The following is a 14,920-nucleotide window of genomic DNA, read 5'->3' on the forward strand; positions in this document are numbered from 1 at the left end:
TAAAGATCCTATGCGTAGACCAGTCAGTCTGAAAAGACTTCTGAACACATTATTTTGGATTGTGTCAGGGTTGGGGTCTGCACTTACAAACTCACAGTCAGGTGTTTAATTTGACTTCAGTATTAAGCAGAAACTTAGATTTTGTTGAAGGTACACAGGTATACTGGCCCTACTAACAGAACTTGGAGTGCACAATATCATGATGTGCTGGGAGCTAGCAGTAATCATAACCCTTCTTAAATCTAACCTAATATATAGTTAGTTTCTGTCGATAGCACACACTTATGTTAAAAAATTATTCTGAAAAAAAAAACAAAAATTAACCTAAGATTTGTGTTCATCAAAGCTATAAAGGAGACTCTCATTTAGCAACTTTTGAAATATTACTTAATCTACTACATTTATCCAATGATAAAAATAATGTAAACACCAAATATTAACATAAACGCAGCTCAATATTAAGTAAATGAATATTGTTAACAAACAAAGACCATCTGCACTTATAGTTTGAACAACTGTCTGTTTTTATGTCACAAAAACCAAAATATGAAAGCAAAAACCTACAAAAATACATAATTTGATTGTGATATTATAGATCAATGTAACCTCAAAGTGTGATATTATAGATCAATGTAACCTCAAAGTAACAAGTGTTTTGTGTAATTATTAGGCCGGAAAACATAGTAAAACTGAGTGACCACATAATATGTATGTCAGCGGAAATTTAAGTTTAGTACTGTACATACAGGATGGACGTCGGCACTAAAAGGGTTAATGTGCTAGCATGTTACAAGTGACTTCAAGCGTAATCATTTTATGTGTAATAAGCTTTTACAGAGCAACTGAGCAGCTATTGTAAAAATATATCTGGATTTAGTTCCATAAGTTATATTAAAATAGATATATAAATAAGGTTTAATCCAAAATGGAACATGAGAATGGTAATAAATATATTTCAATAAACATATAAATTGAATTCGGAAGTTTCAAATTTGGAAATTTCCTCATCTTTTTACTTGGGGGGGTTTTAAACCTGTAGATAATATAATGCAAAACAAGATTTTAATTTTAATTCCATAATTGTGTACCGACTGATATACCAAGTAGACCACCTGTTAAATGTGATTGTATTTTTTTTCTAATATGTGTGTTCAAAACTTTCAGAACGTTTAATTAAGTCATATTTCTACATAGTTCGAAAGTCTATTCAAGACAGTGTACCAAAGGCAGTTATGCACTTCTTGGTGAACTATGTCAAGGACAATCTACAATCAGAACTGGTAGTTCAAATGTACAAGTCGGACCAGGCAGACGAACTACTCAATGAGTCAGAACACATTGCACAACGCAGGAAAGAGGCTGGAGACATGTTGAAGGTATTGTTTACCTTGAGTTTTAGTTACAAGTGTACCAATTTACACATTTTTCTCTTGTGAAACTTAATATTTTAGTGTTAGAAATTGTTCTGTTGTGTAATTTGTTATTTAGTTTAAGTGAAAAAATTAATTAAAAAATAATTTTGAGGAACTGTGGACTTTTTAATCACACAACAACAAATAAAACAACAAAACAATAAACACATTCACACACACATTCACACATTCATGTGTTTTTTCATTCACATTGTTTTGTTCTAATAAAACATTAAGAAACAATAAACCTAGAGAACAATACACAAATTAAATTTGAAGCATTTAAAAAGTTTTTATTTGTAATTTTTTAGGACATGCCCTTTTACATCTCGTATTCTTATATAAATCTGTTTACTTAACTTAGATAGTCATTAGTAGTTTAATTTCAGTTCATGTAAACTCCATCAACTCTCCTGTCCAGTATATTTTTCACTAAAATTATTTTTCTGTTGCAGGCACTACAAAAAGCGAATCTTATCATCAGTGAAATACGTGAAACTCACATGTGGTGAATGTGCCATTAGTATTATACTCTTCTAGAATAGCTTTTTTTAGGTACCTATTTTAGTTTTAACTTATTTATTCTTGAACGAATTCTTTTTACTTTAGAGTTATTTTTATCTACAAAAGTGACTCCAGAACTATTATTCAGGTTACCGAGTGAGTGATATTTATAACATAATATCCAGACATTGTTTTGAGGCATTATTTATAATAAACAAATTGGTTACTTAGATACATAGACCTGTGGTGGTTAGTTGTTGTTCTTAATTATAGACTTGTTGCATTGCTACTATAGCTGTCAGGAAGTTGTGCATATCCGCTAATGTTCGAGAGTGAAAAACGGACCAGGATGTATAAATTTCAATTTGCACTACCGTTAAATCGCCTCGATTTTCATCTTTAACTACATAATAGTATAAAACATAATTAGTAATATTGTTGTTGATTCTTTGTATATATTGCAGTTTAATAGTACAATTTCATAAAGTGTACATGAGAGTATTGGATGATAAAGCAATTGTCAACTGATTATTCATTTATATTATTAGTTTATCAGCTTTGTATTAAATCTAAACCCTAGAATTAATTACAATCCCTCTAGTCTTTTTTTGTTGATAGTTCAGAAGGATTTCCCTTCAGCATGCTTTTTTATTATTTTACAATCCTTTAAATGCATTTTAAATGTAATGTTAATAATTGTCATTCTTTAAATGAGGTTGAAATTTAAAATGAAAGTGTTACTATCAAAATAATTTGAGCCTATTTAAAGGAGTTTTTTTTCACAGGATAATGGTGTTATTTATAATTAAGATTAAAACTTGTTAAATTTGTTTAACAATAGCATTTTTATTTTTGAATTTTCATGAATGTCAGTTTAACTAAATGGTGTCTATAAGATTCACATAATGTGTCCATGAAATTCACATAATATATTTAAATGGATATAACATTCAACTCCTGATTTCCCTATTTAGTTAAGTAGATGATGTTCAAGGATAACTCAAAACCACAGGTGATTCAAAGTCAAGTCACTATCCTTAAAAACAATGATTAAGTAATAAATAAAACTGGTATATAGTAGAGCAGTCTAAGTATGTCATTTTATTGGTTTGTATTTTCAAAGTCAATTAAGAGCAGTCATACAAATTTAGGAGGTATCACACAAAAATATCTTGCTAATAAAACACTCAAAACACCTTGGTTTTACTGCATTTTTACTGTGAAATTTAAAACTATTTAATTTATACTCTTGTATTTACTATATCTAGCTATTTGTAATAATTATGAATGAAAATGGCAGGGTTTGGCCAATTAGCAATATAAAGCGTATACAAAAATCATATGTGTTATAAAAACTGTATAGAACTGACCTGATGATTCATTTAAGTCAACCAGATAAAAGGATAGTACAGATATACAATTCTTAAAGATATAGTGTAAATATTTTATATTGGATTGAATCAGAGACTGTGTGCGACTTGCGACTTGACTTGTTTGAGTCCCTCTCAGAGTTGTTTTTATCTTAATTTTCTTTAATACAGGATAAGGTAAACCATAATATGATTGATCTAACCCCAGATAATTAGGAGTTGATTGTGTATCCTCATCCTATATTATATATAACAATGGTTATATAGGAATACTTTTGGTAGCAGAAGTTGAAAATAATTTGATTATAGGAAGTGATATCTAAATAATACATTTTTTTAAATTTTGGTTTTAGTCAAGTATTTTGACATATAACAACAAATCTCAAAGATGTCCGGATCAAAAAAATCCAACACATGGCTCATTGTCATGAGCCAAATACATAACAGTAGGTGTCTGACTCAGTGTAATGTAAAGAAGTAAAACATTGATTGATAATAAGATAGTTGTCTTCATGACATAAAATGTGTTAAGTATATTCTCTGAATGAAAACAATAAAACATTTTAGAGCAAACATTATTTCAGTTACAAAATATCAAATAAATACTAACTCATCAATGTAAAATAAAAACTCAGCTCTTTATTATTATTAGACATAATTTACAAAGTGCAATAGACATTGACAGTTTACAACTGCATGTTGTAGGCCACATAGTTTAAAATTAAGAGTATTTTAATTTGATAAACTGATATACAATGCTTCCATATTGATTCTTTATCTGCTTTAAACTACTGAGATACTCAATGTAGTGGTTATAAACCGTTGGTAGTGGCTTGATCAATGCTTACAAAAATTATACTATAGTATTAAAAAATACACATAAAACAGACACAAACAAAATGGTAAAATAAGTATAAACTAGTATAACTGATGGATAGTTTAAATTTGATCTAATTTATATTACAAGTTACTCAATATTTCAGTTAGTATCTTGATTGTAACTTAAGATGCAGTAGTATTAATTGGAATATAAGAAGCTTCAGTGTAAAGATTACTTATTAAAACATTGTAAAAGGAGATTAAATGATCTTATACAGAAATAATTTAACCCTCAGGCTGATGACTAACAGCACAGTCACTCAACTATACTGTTGTGAACTATACTGTTGTGAACTATACTGTTGTGAACTGATAACCATCCACCAAGTTTCCAGTTAGTGTACTCCCCTGTTATAAATAAGAATTAATTTTCTTTAAGTTTGTACGTGTACACATCTGACTAACTGAATATGTAAGTCACTCATAGTTATACATATTTTCAATTTACATAAAAAAGTGTTGAAAATCATTGTATTTGTGTACACACACACACACACACACACACACACACACACACAATTATAACTTTTTTCATCATAAAAAATATGTATTTTATACATAAGAAGTGACTTTGTAGCTCAATTAATAAGAAAACTAACTACAAATGAAACTTGAACAAATTCTAACAAATCATATTCATCTTGTTACAAAATAAAGCTTTTTAACCTAGATAAGTCACTTTTATAATATTTTATGTTTTTTAAGCTTTTAATAAAAAGTTACACATAACACATCATATTTATCATGCAGCAGTATTAAAAACTTCTCCATGAAGCTAAAACTTTGTCAGGAAAGTTACTTAGGGTTAACTAAATTTGAAAAAATGCTGTTAAATTATTTTACGAAGAGTATGGATTTGTGTAAGAGATACCTTATTAAAATATTTTATTGTAATACAACCCAATATGTGTGGTGAAGTTCTTGAATGAAAATTTCACTAGATAAATGTTTGTGACAGTTTTATGTGAGCAGCCAAGTGATAAGTAATGCATACTTACCAGTAGAGAGTGTTTCACAAAAAAGTTTTATTTTGTTGATCCATAACTGTTGTGTTAGTGTTTATTTAACTGAAAATTTTATTTAGGTATTGTAAAAATCATACATTTTTCAAAGCAATTAATAAATTAACATTCTAACTATGAACCTCACAAACTGTTAATTAATAAAAATGGTTTGAAAATGTAAACAACTACATTATAATGTTAATTTAAGAGTTTGAGACTGAACTTGAGTAATAGTAACTTTCATCTATGGTTCTTTACCCTTTGAGCAGTAATGGTGCAACATTAATGTCACTGTGCTACTAGCAACCTGCAATAACAACATCACTGTTGTGTTTTTATATTTATCTCAAAGCAGTGTAAAATTGTAGTTGCGATCTAGTTATTTTTTTTTTAGTAGTGAACTACCCTGCTATCATTCAGCGATTTTTGAAAGAACATTTTTTAGTTCTAATCACATCCGCTGTGTAAAAAATGTGTTGTGTAATTAATGTGACACACTACTTGAACAGTAATGGTGCAACATTCATGTCACTTTTTACAGAGGGACAGGTTTCCTGAGCCCGTTAGTTGCCTCTCAGCCATCTGGCTTATTGTGCACCCTCTTCCAGGTTTAAGCTGTGCCAAATCCCAGTCCTTTACAAAAACACGAGATCTTTTGAACAATGCTTATCTGTTCCAACCCCTCTTCCGTATGCCTAAGAAAACCTAGGGACCTTGAGTTTGCTCTGTAATGCCGTACATTCAAATATGACGTGCTCAGCTGTTTCGTCAGCCTCACCACATTTCCTGCACAGTGTTTCCTGAATCGAAATACCTATTTCTTGATGCTCCCTTGAGCAGCCGCTTTGCTTGTACGTTCCCCTCATTTTTTATCCATTGTTGGTTAAACACCCACTTGGCAACTGATCTACGTGCTAAGTTATATGAAACCCCACATTTTGGTTTAGGACCAGTAAGAGGACAGTTGGCTCCTAAGTTAGCACAACTGTCTGCTCCTTCATTACCTGTGATTCCTCTATGTCCAGTTATATTAAAATAACTTTATTGGTTTTCGCCAGTTATTTCATGACCTTATGGCATTCCCATACTGTCTTTGAAATACAGTCATGGTTGGCTAAGGCCTGCAGAGCAGCCCTGTTGTCGGAGTTAATGTAGATAGATGGTTTTGCCTTTGTAGCCTCTTTCCACATTAATTCTTGTGCATTCTGCAAGGGCTGTAACTTCAGCCTGAAAGACATTTGCCAGTTTGCCTAGGCTGAAGTAAGCTTAAGCTAGCTCTAGGTCTGGCTCCCCAGACCCCTCCTACTTGTAAATGGCTTGAAAATGTAAACAACTACATTATAATGTTAATTTAAGAGTTTGAGACTGAACTTGAGTCATAGTAACTTTCATCTATGGTTCTTTAACCCTTGGAGCAGTAATGGTGCAACATTAATGTCACTGTGCTACTAGCAACCTGCAATAATAACATCACTGTTGTGTTTTTATATTTATCTTAAAGCTATGTAAAATTATAGTTGCGATGTAGTTATTTTTAGTAGTGAACTACCCTGTTATTATTCAGGGGTTTTTAAAAGAAAATGTTTTAGTTCTAATCACATCTGCTGTGTCAAAAGTGTGTTGTGTGATTAATGTGACACACTGCTGAATAGCACAAGTACTGATAGTTCTCGTCAAACATTAGGATTAGTATTCCACCTTCACTGCTGTCAGTTCAGCTGTTTTGTGGTTACCAGCAACACATTTCTCGATTTATGCTATGATTAAAGCTATATTTTGTAAAATATATCTAAGAAAGTATTTAGGAAGCTTTCTATCAATTATTACCAAAATTAGGGTTTTTAGTTTTTTCTTGTGAAAAAAGTTATTAAATTACATGTATGCACTAAATGCAATTATTTCTATATATGCACACAATATACAGTATAAATATAAGAATAAAAAAGCTATTTAACAAATACAAACTCAGTTTATGGGGTCTGTTGGAAAAGTTACTGCCCAAAGGGTTAAATAACTAATACGTATTAGAAGTTACAGATTAAAATATAACATACCTTAAAAATTATATGTCTTTTAACATGTCATCAGTAATAATAATAAACATGTTTCTCCTAATGCAAAACCAGTTTTCCATTATTTCAAATTAGAAATCCAAAAACAATTCCAAACCAGGGTAAAAAAGCTTGTTTGATTTCTTTTTATCTTTAATACTTTTACTTCCAACCACCCATGCTGTCAGATGTCTGTATTTTTACTAAAACTGTCTATACCCGTAACATGCAAACACATGCAATTTAAATTATATTGTAACATAAATTACATCAATATTTTTTCATAAATAGTGTATTAAAGAATAATGAATATCGTATGTTGAAAGTACATGACTTCTCAGACTGTTATGCATAAAGTAATAATTGATGGATTTCCAACCTTTTTATGGATATTTAATTATATTATTGTCATAAAACAAGTCTTTTTTATTTTCCCTGATCAATATAAACATTTATAAATTAAAATAAAATGAATTTACTTAAAAACTGGAATATTTTGAAAATAAAAGTTCAAATTTTTTATTGGTTTTTTTTTTGCATATTACAGTAAAAATGGTTGGTGGTCAAAGTTTTAAGGTCTATGTTAAGATTGTTACGCAGGATGTGTGCAGTGTATCATTGTCAAGTTTCAACACTATTAGAACTGTTAGATACTAGGAAATATCAAGACTTTTCTCAGAATTGTGTGTCTGGATAATTTCCCTGTTTCTAGTTTTCACACGAAAAATTCAGTCTGAATTATTTTTAAAAATCAATTCAGGCTATGTAAAATATTGGCTTTTTCAAAATCATGAATTTGGAGTTGTAACAATGTAATATGGTTGTATTTTACTGTTATGTATGCGAGTTGCTTTTAAAGGACAATAAATTTCTGTGGAATTTTCACTTTTGTTCATCATTATTTTTACAATTGCACATTCCTTTGATTATTTCAAGAACAAATTGTCCTGATCATCTTTATTTTGAAAACTGAGCAATCATTTGTCTAATTTAAATGAAACTGACCAAAGAAATTTTTGTGTAGAGGTATTGAATAATTCCAAGGGCATTGATTTTTTTAGATGTATTCTTAGATATTAGTTTGCATTACTTATCAAACAAACTTTGTAAATTAATACTATGCACATAAACTTGTACTTAATATTGCTTACTAGTATTTCTGCCATACCCACCTAAATAACAATAGATAGTCTAAGATCAATTAAAAAAACAAATTTTATGACAAAGCGGACTGACTAAAACTGCTACAGAAATTTGTCTTGATTTTAAACTGTGCATAGTTAAGAGTAACCTAGAATTTTTCTTTAGGACAGTATCTAGTTTGTTTACTGTACTGTTTTTGAAGCATTTAAATGTATCATACTCATACTGAACTCTTAAAGAACTTTTATATTGTAAACCACCATTTGTACAAATGTCCTCAAAAGTGTACACACCAAAGTGTATTTTATAATCATCAACAAATTTATTGTACTGTTGTAAAATGACAACACCTTTATGTGTGTAAAAATAAATGTGATACTTTGATTGTTTTTAAAGTCAGTGCTATATTTCCTATCCATTAGGAAGTAATACATACATTGGGATGTGATACCAGGTAATAACACTCATAAATTGGGAAGTGATACATGATGATTTAAGAGATGATAACAGATCGATAATACATTCATACATTGTGAGATACTATGTAATACAAGCATACATTTAAAGGTAAAACCAGGTAATATATACATACATTGGGAGGTGATCCTGTGTAACACATTCATATTTTGGAAGGTAAGGTAATACATTCAAACATTAAGAAGTAATAGAATACATGAGAAGGTGATTCCAGGCAATATATTCATATACTGGGAGGGGATTTTGGGTAATACAACCTTAAATTTGGAATTTCATCATAAACTACTCTATTAGATAGTAGTTTGCCGTGTTAAATGTAAGAAAGAACCATTTGGCCTTATTTCACCTGAATTAACTAGTAAAACTACTCTTCTAATCTTCAAACAGCTATTAGATATTCCAAAGGAATAGCAATCTTGTAGTCTACCAGTTATTATTTTTCAGCCTTGGCAAGAATTTTATTGCCATTGATTTAAAGAAAAATAGATATTGTCAATAAATGTATAAGTACAAATACTACTAATTAATTTGATAGCTAAACATTATATAATTTAAAACATTAACTAAACTAAACTGTTAACAAGAATTGATAACCTAATAGGAATAAATTAATTGAAATTAAAAACAATACAGATATTGTCTTCTATAGAGTTATTACTTAACCAGTCAAGAATATTTTGTGTGCAATTATTGAAAGATGTAGTATGATTCAATGAATCAATTTCCATAACATGTGTATTAGGAAGTGTATTCAAACATTTTGAGTTATTTTTTTTAATGTCCCTAGTTTTGCTAGGTGGTATTACGGAAAGTCAAACTTTGTTTCATATCTGATGTATGAATGAATCCTGCCTGGTATAATATGAGTGTACATTAGTTTTTGTATACAGGTATACTAAAATATGTATAGATGGTCTGTATAAAAAGTGGTCTACAATGTTCCTGCAACTCAGTACGACAAATTATTCTAATAACTTTCTTTTGAATCAGCAGGATTTGTGAAACTGTTGTGGAATGTCGCCATAAGATTAGTCTATTTTCTAGACCATATGCAATATGAGATTAAAATAGACCAAAGTAGGTAGTTCTAAGAAAATCAATTGAGATGAAATCTTTCAATTTCCACAGTAAGAAGTTCACTCAAAAAATTTGTTTACGCACATGATTGATATGATCCTTCCAAATTAATTTTGTATTAATAAAAAACCAAGCAGCTTTACGCATTAATGGTTGGTGTCATGACCTAAACTAAGTAGTATATTTTTTTGTCTTTTCCACATTGCACAGAAGTTTTATTTATGGAAAACCAATTGAGTGTATATGACTGAGATACTTCCATTGTGGTGTGCATATCACTATGCTTTTATTACTATTATATAAAGTTTAATCATCAGCATTTATGACAGATTGTAACCCAATAGATCTAGGTAAGAATACCATGAAAAGGAACACAATCCAAAACCTTACTCAAATCAAATAAGAGATAAAACAACCGATACGTTACTATCCAAAGCTTCAAGAGACCTACATTCATCACTGCATTAGTTTTATAGCAACCAGTTCTAAAGCCAAATTGTGAATCACATAGCAAGTTATAGACTTCAAAATAGTAATTCAGTTGCCTGTGCAGTATAGTTTAATTAATTTTGAAAAAATAGGCACAGTCGAGATGGGTCGATTTTGGGGCAGTTTGTTTGTCTCCTCTAAAAACTGGGAAATGTTTAATAAATCAGAGAATTATCCATGCATTAGACATTTGATAATAATATAGGCTAATGGCTCTTTAATATGATCTATTGTGTGTTTCACTACACAATTTGAAAGCCAGTAATAATCAGTACTTTTTGAATTAGTAAATTTGGAAATGATCTTGGTTATGTCGGTAGGTTTGATGTCGACCAAATAAAATGTATATAATTTCACTTTCTTTTTATTAACGATATGTTCATTAACTTGTTTACATACTAAAGGAGAATAGCAATGCTATACATTTACGTATTGTTTACAAACAATTGTCAAAGAGTGATTCGATATTGATATCACAATATCGATTGTATTGTACAAGCCTCAAATTCATTAAAAATTTTCCATTTCTCGATTTTTAAGTATTTAAGAAATATCTTAATTGTTCCTTTAGATTGTGCCCTTATAAACTGATTTTAGTATGTTTAATTTGGCCAGGTTGTTTAGGGTTGTAAAATCAATTTCCATAACATATGGGTAATGGTCTGCAAAATGTCCAGGTAATGATATTATTTGATTAAACACGTTAGAGAAAATGACAAACAAATATATTGTCAATACAAGACTTTACACTTGTTGGTGCCAAATAAGAACAGAATAGGTGTAATGACTTCAGCAAATTAAATAACAAAGTTGAGTCTTAATTTTTTGAGTGCGTAAATTCAATATTGAAATCACCACATACTGCTATTCTGGCCCCCTTACATTGAACTACTTTTAAAAGAAATTAAAAATTGCTTAGAAATAGTTTCATTTCCACCTAGTGGAGATCTAAACTCAATTCACAATTAATTTCAGAATTAAATTGGTCAACATTTATGACAGTGAAATCTATTCCCTCCTTAATTTAAATATCTGATCGTCCGTTTTTTTTTTTTTACTTTTTCTGCAATTAAAATAACCTCAGGTAATTTTTGGGGGAGTAAAAAAATCGACTTATCTGATTCAAGCCAATGATCAGAAACAGCAACAACATTAATGTTATTTATGGCACAAAACGTTCAAGTTCTAAAATTTTATTAGACATTACCTGAAGCAAATTTATACTGTAGGAAGGTAATTTATCTTTTGAATTACTTTTATTTGTAAAAAATTACAGGACGGAACTGATTTAGAGAACTGAATAGGAAAGTATGGGAAAAAAGCAATTTAATAGCATTTAGATTTGATTTCACTACATTCTACATACATATAAATTTGTTCACACATGATTGTTTTATTTTTCCAAATTACATGCTAGATGGATTTTCTCTAAACTTAACAGTTATGGCTAATCATAGTCCAGTGGTTGTGATTTCATGTAACTATATAAGTTGTTTATTTTTAAGCTATTTTTATAAAATTTATAAGTGAATTTGCATATTTAATTTCTTTCTATTTTATTTTTTCAACACATTTTAAATTGTGGTGAGAGAAGAAAATTCATCTCTATGCCTTGTTATGATTATTACCCAACAGGCAGACAGAACTGAAGTTTTGAGTATGATAAAGGATACTCTGGTGAATATGAACACTATATACTATTAATCAGTTCACATCTATACATAATTCTTTCATAGGATGATAACCAGTCCAACTTTAGCATAGTTCATATAGCCTTTTTGTAAAATTAGCAATCAATTCTTTTTAGATATGGTCAGCTGACTCTATTAACAATGATGCTAAAAGATACGAGAATGTGAGTGTGCAAAATTGGTTTCCAGATTTTAAATATTTCTTAATTTGCATATAAAATAACCTGAAAACTTCATTTGCCACACTTTCAACTTGACTATCTTAACTTAATATACCATCCATGTAAAAACTAAGAAATGTTGTTTGGTTTACACTACTTCTAGTTCCATTCCCAAAAGATGTTACGAGATTGTGATTAGAAACAATTTTCAGCTGCCACTATTTCATTGTTATGGATCTTTTCCTGTTATTCATTTGTTTATTATCTGCATAAAGACAAATAACAAATACTTTATCAGAATGCACTCCAGGTAAATATATAGAAGAGATAACCAATTAATAAAATAGAGCCCTGTGGAAGAAAAATGATATGCTTGATTAAATTGTTTTTTTATGTAACCAAATTTAACTGATTGTTATCATAAATAGTTTTATTAAAAGGCTTTCGTTCTGAACAAATGAATATAGTAGTAATTGAACTAAACAGATTTATTTTTGAACCCGGGTAAGTATATTCCATATTTTAGCTCTATAACATAAATGTAATTTTTGACTGTTTCTGTTACTCATTTCTCTTTCAAGTAAAATTCCAAAGTGTTGTTTTCAAGCTCAAAATTTTATTAAAAAATTTATTTAATTTTACATTTACGTTTTTGTTTTAAAACTTGAATTTAATCATCTGTTTTATAAATTTTTATTCTTTTTCTGAAGTTATTCAGGTTTATTATATTCTCTCGCTTTAAACTTCTCATTATTGAAACAATACAATTTGCTATCATGATATTGTCTGGTTCTAACAGGTTCAGGTTGCTTTGCATAAAACTTTAACTCAAAACAAGCAACTGTATATGATGGTCAAATATTTGGGCATTAAATCCTTTTTTTTTCTAAGTGTTTAAAGACAAATTAGTAATAAAACTATCAATTGAGCTTTCTGATTTTTCTTCAACTCTTTCTGTAAAGTCCACTAAGTAAATGTGTAATGACTAATACAAATTCTTTTTACTTGATCTGTTGAATAACATCTGTCAGAAATTGTTTGATACATAACAATAGCTGTGACATGGGTAGTAATTTTACCATCCAATGTTTCTTCATTAAAAAACAGTTTTTTATTGCACCGTGAACAAATAGTGATGAGTCACATATAATGTTTGTTGGTAGTGGTAGATTCTTATCAGAGTTTTAATAAGTACATCATTGATTACTATGTTGTCAATTTTCTGTAAAGTTGGATAGGTGATACAATCAGTTTGTTTATTAAAGTGATTAACATATTATTTGATCTAATGTAGTGATATACCAACTGTGCAAGGGATACATGTTTAGGAGTTAGTCCATAGTTCTCTTTATTTACTTACTTAATAGTACAAATCCATAAAAATTGAAATAATTTATTTTTAGTTCATCAATAAAATTGTACTGGGGTCATAGCATCTTTAAAAAAAGTTTCTCATGCTGGTGGAAGACAGAAATGACCAAACTCCTCAGATATCAACGAATCAATGCTTACAAATCCTTTCATGTTAAATTGAGTAGACTTAATTTCTTCTTTCAAGTTTTGCATATCAAGATGTTTTGCAGACACATCTCTTATTTTTTCTATCAACTTAGTTTGTTTCAAACAAGCTTTGTGGTTTTACTGATCTGCCAGACTTATATTATCAATTTTAACCTAATATACCTTTATCTCTAAATATGTCTCTTAGTCTGGATGAAATTTCGCATAGTTAAAAGAATTTTATTTCCAATTCCTTGTATATTTCGTGTCCTTTAAACATAGTGTTACTGATTTCTTGTATCACTGAACGATGGAAATGTCTAGAAATGCTGATTCCTTCACAATACACTTTAGATGTTACCTTCTCTTGTTTCAATTCAAAAACATGCTCATTTTACATCATTACACATGACAAAACCTACAAAGCACAATATAATAATAAACCAGGCATATCTAAAAACATTTATAATAAGTAATCAAATTGAATACGTGTAATGCAATTATCAAAGCACTTCGGATTCATATAATTCTGTTCAGTGATGTGATTCAACAGAACTGAAATGGACAAGGAATGAAGAATTCAATAAGTATAAGTTTCAATAAAATTTTGGGCATCAGCAAAGGATATTGGTAGGTCGACACATGTACATAGTATGCACAGTCCCATTGTGATAATTTTAGTTATGTTTTAAAAATCTTTTGGTAAATTTTAAGTCCAAATAACAGGTCTGGGTGATGTTTATGCAGTTTTGAAAATACACATAGAAAATATTGTTAGAGGTACAGCCTTAACCATTATTATTTTACATATTTTTGTGATTTAAATGACATTTTAACCAATGCTATATATATATTACAGTTTCCAAGATGCCATCATTTTCTCGTGCAGTCCCCCACACCATGTTTATCCCCTCCCCAATGTTGTCGACTTCCAGAGAAAAAGCAAGATATGTTTTCGCCATCCCCTATGGTCCTTATAACAATAATCAGCAATTGGATTTTGTAATACTTTTATCCTATACTAATACTGCTTTATACTTTTTCATGCAAGTAATTAATTTTTTTTATTGGGTCTATTTCACTTTCTTAGCTCTGCATTGTATTTTTAAAACCTTTATTACTTTTATAACTGAATTAATTAAAATTATACTCTTTCTCTTTA

At 29.5% G+C, this 14,920-nt stretch overlaps 1 protein-coding gene across 2 annotated transcripts in view; it reads left to right on the forward strand.

The window, feature by feature from the left end:
• The window catches only part of LOC124369120 (dynamin-1-like protein), a 58,798-nt gene extending 43,878 nt beyond the window's left edge, over positions 1-14,920 (forward strand). The window contains exons 12-14 of one of the 2 annotated variants that reach the window (XM_046826879.1): positions 1,165-1,376; positions 1,868-1,967; positions 14,618-14,920. In XM_046826879.1, the coding sequence (XP_046682835.1) occupies positions 1,165-1,376; positions 1,868-1,924 (269 nt within the window). In that variant the 3' untranslated portion in view covers positions 1,925-1,967; positions 14,618-14,920. Of the gene's footprint in view, positions 1-1,164; positions 1,377-1,867; positions 4,366-14,617 lie in introns of those variants that run through there. The other variant, XM_046826878.1, reaches the window with a different exon arrangement.

Source organism: Homalodisca vitripennis, chromosome X (assembly GCF_021130785.1).
Source record: "Homalodisca vitripennis isolate AUS2020 chromosome X, UT_GWSS_2.1, whole genome shotgun sequence".
Lineage (NCBI taxonomy): Eukaryota > Metazoa > Arthropoda > Insecta > Hemiptera > Cicadellidae > Homalodisca > Homalodisca vitripennis.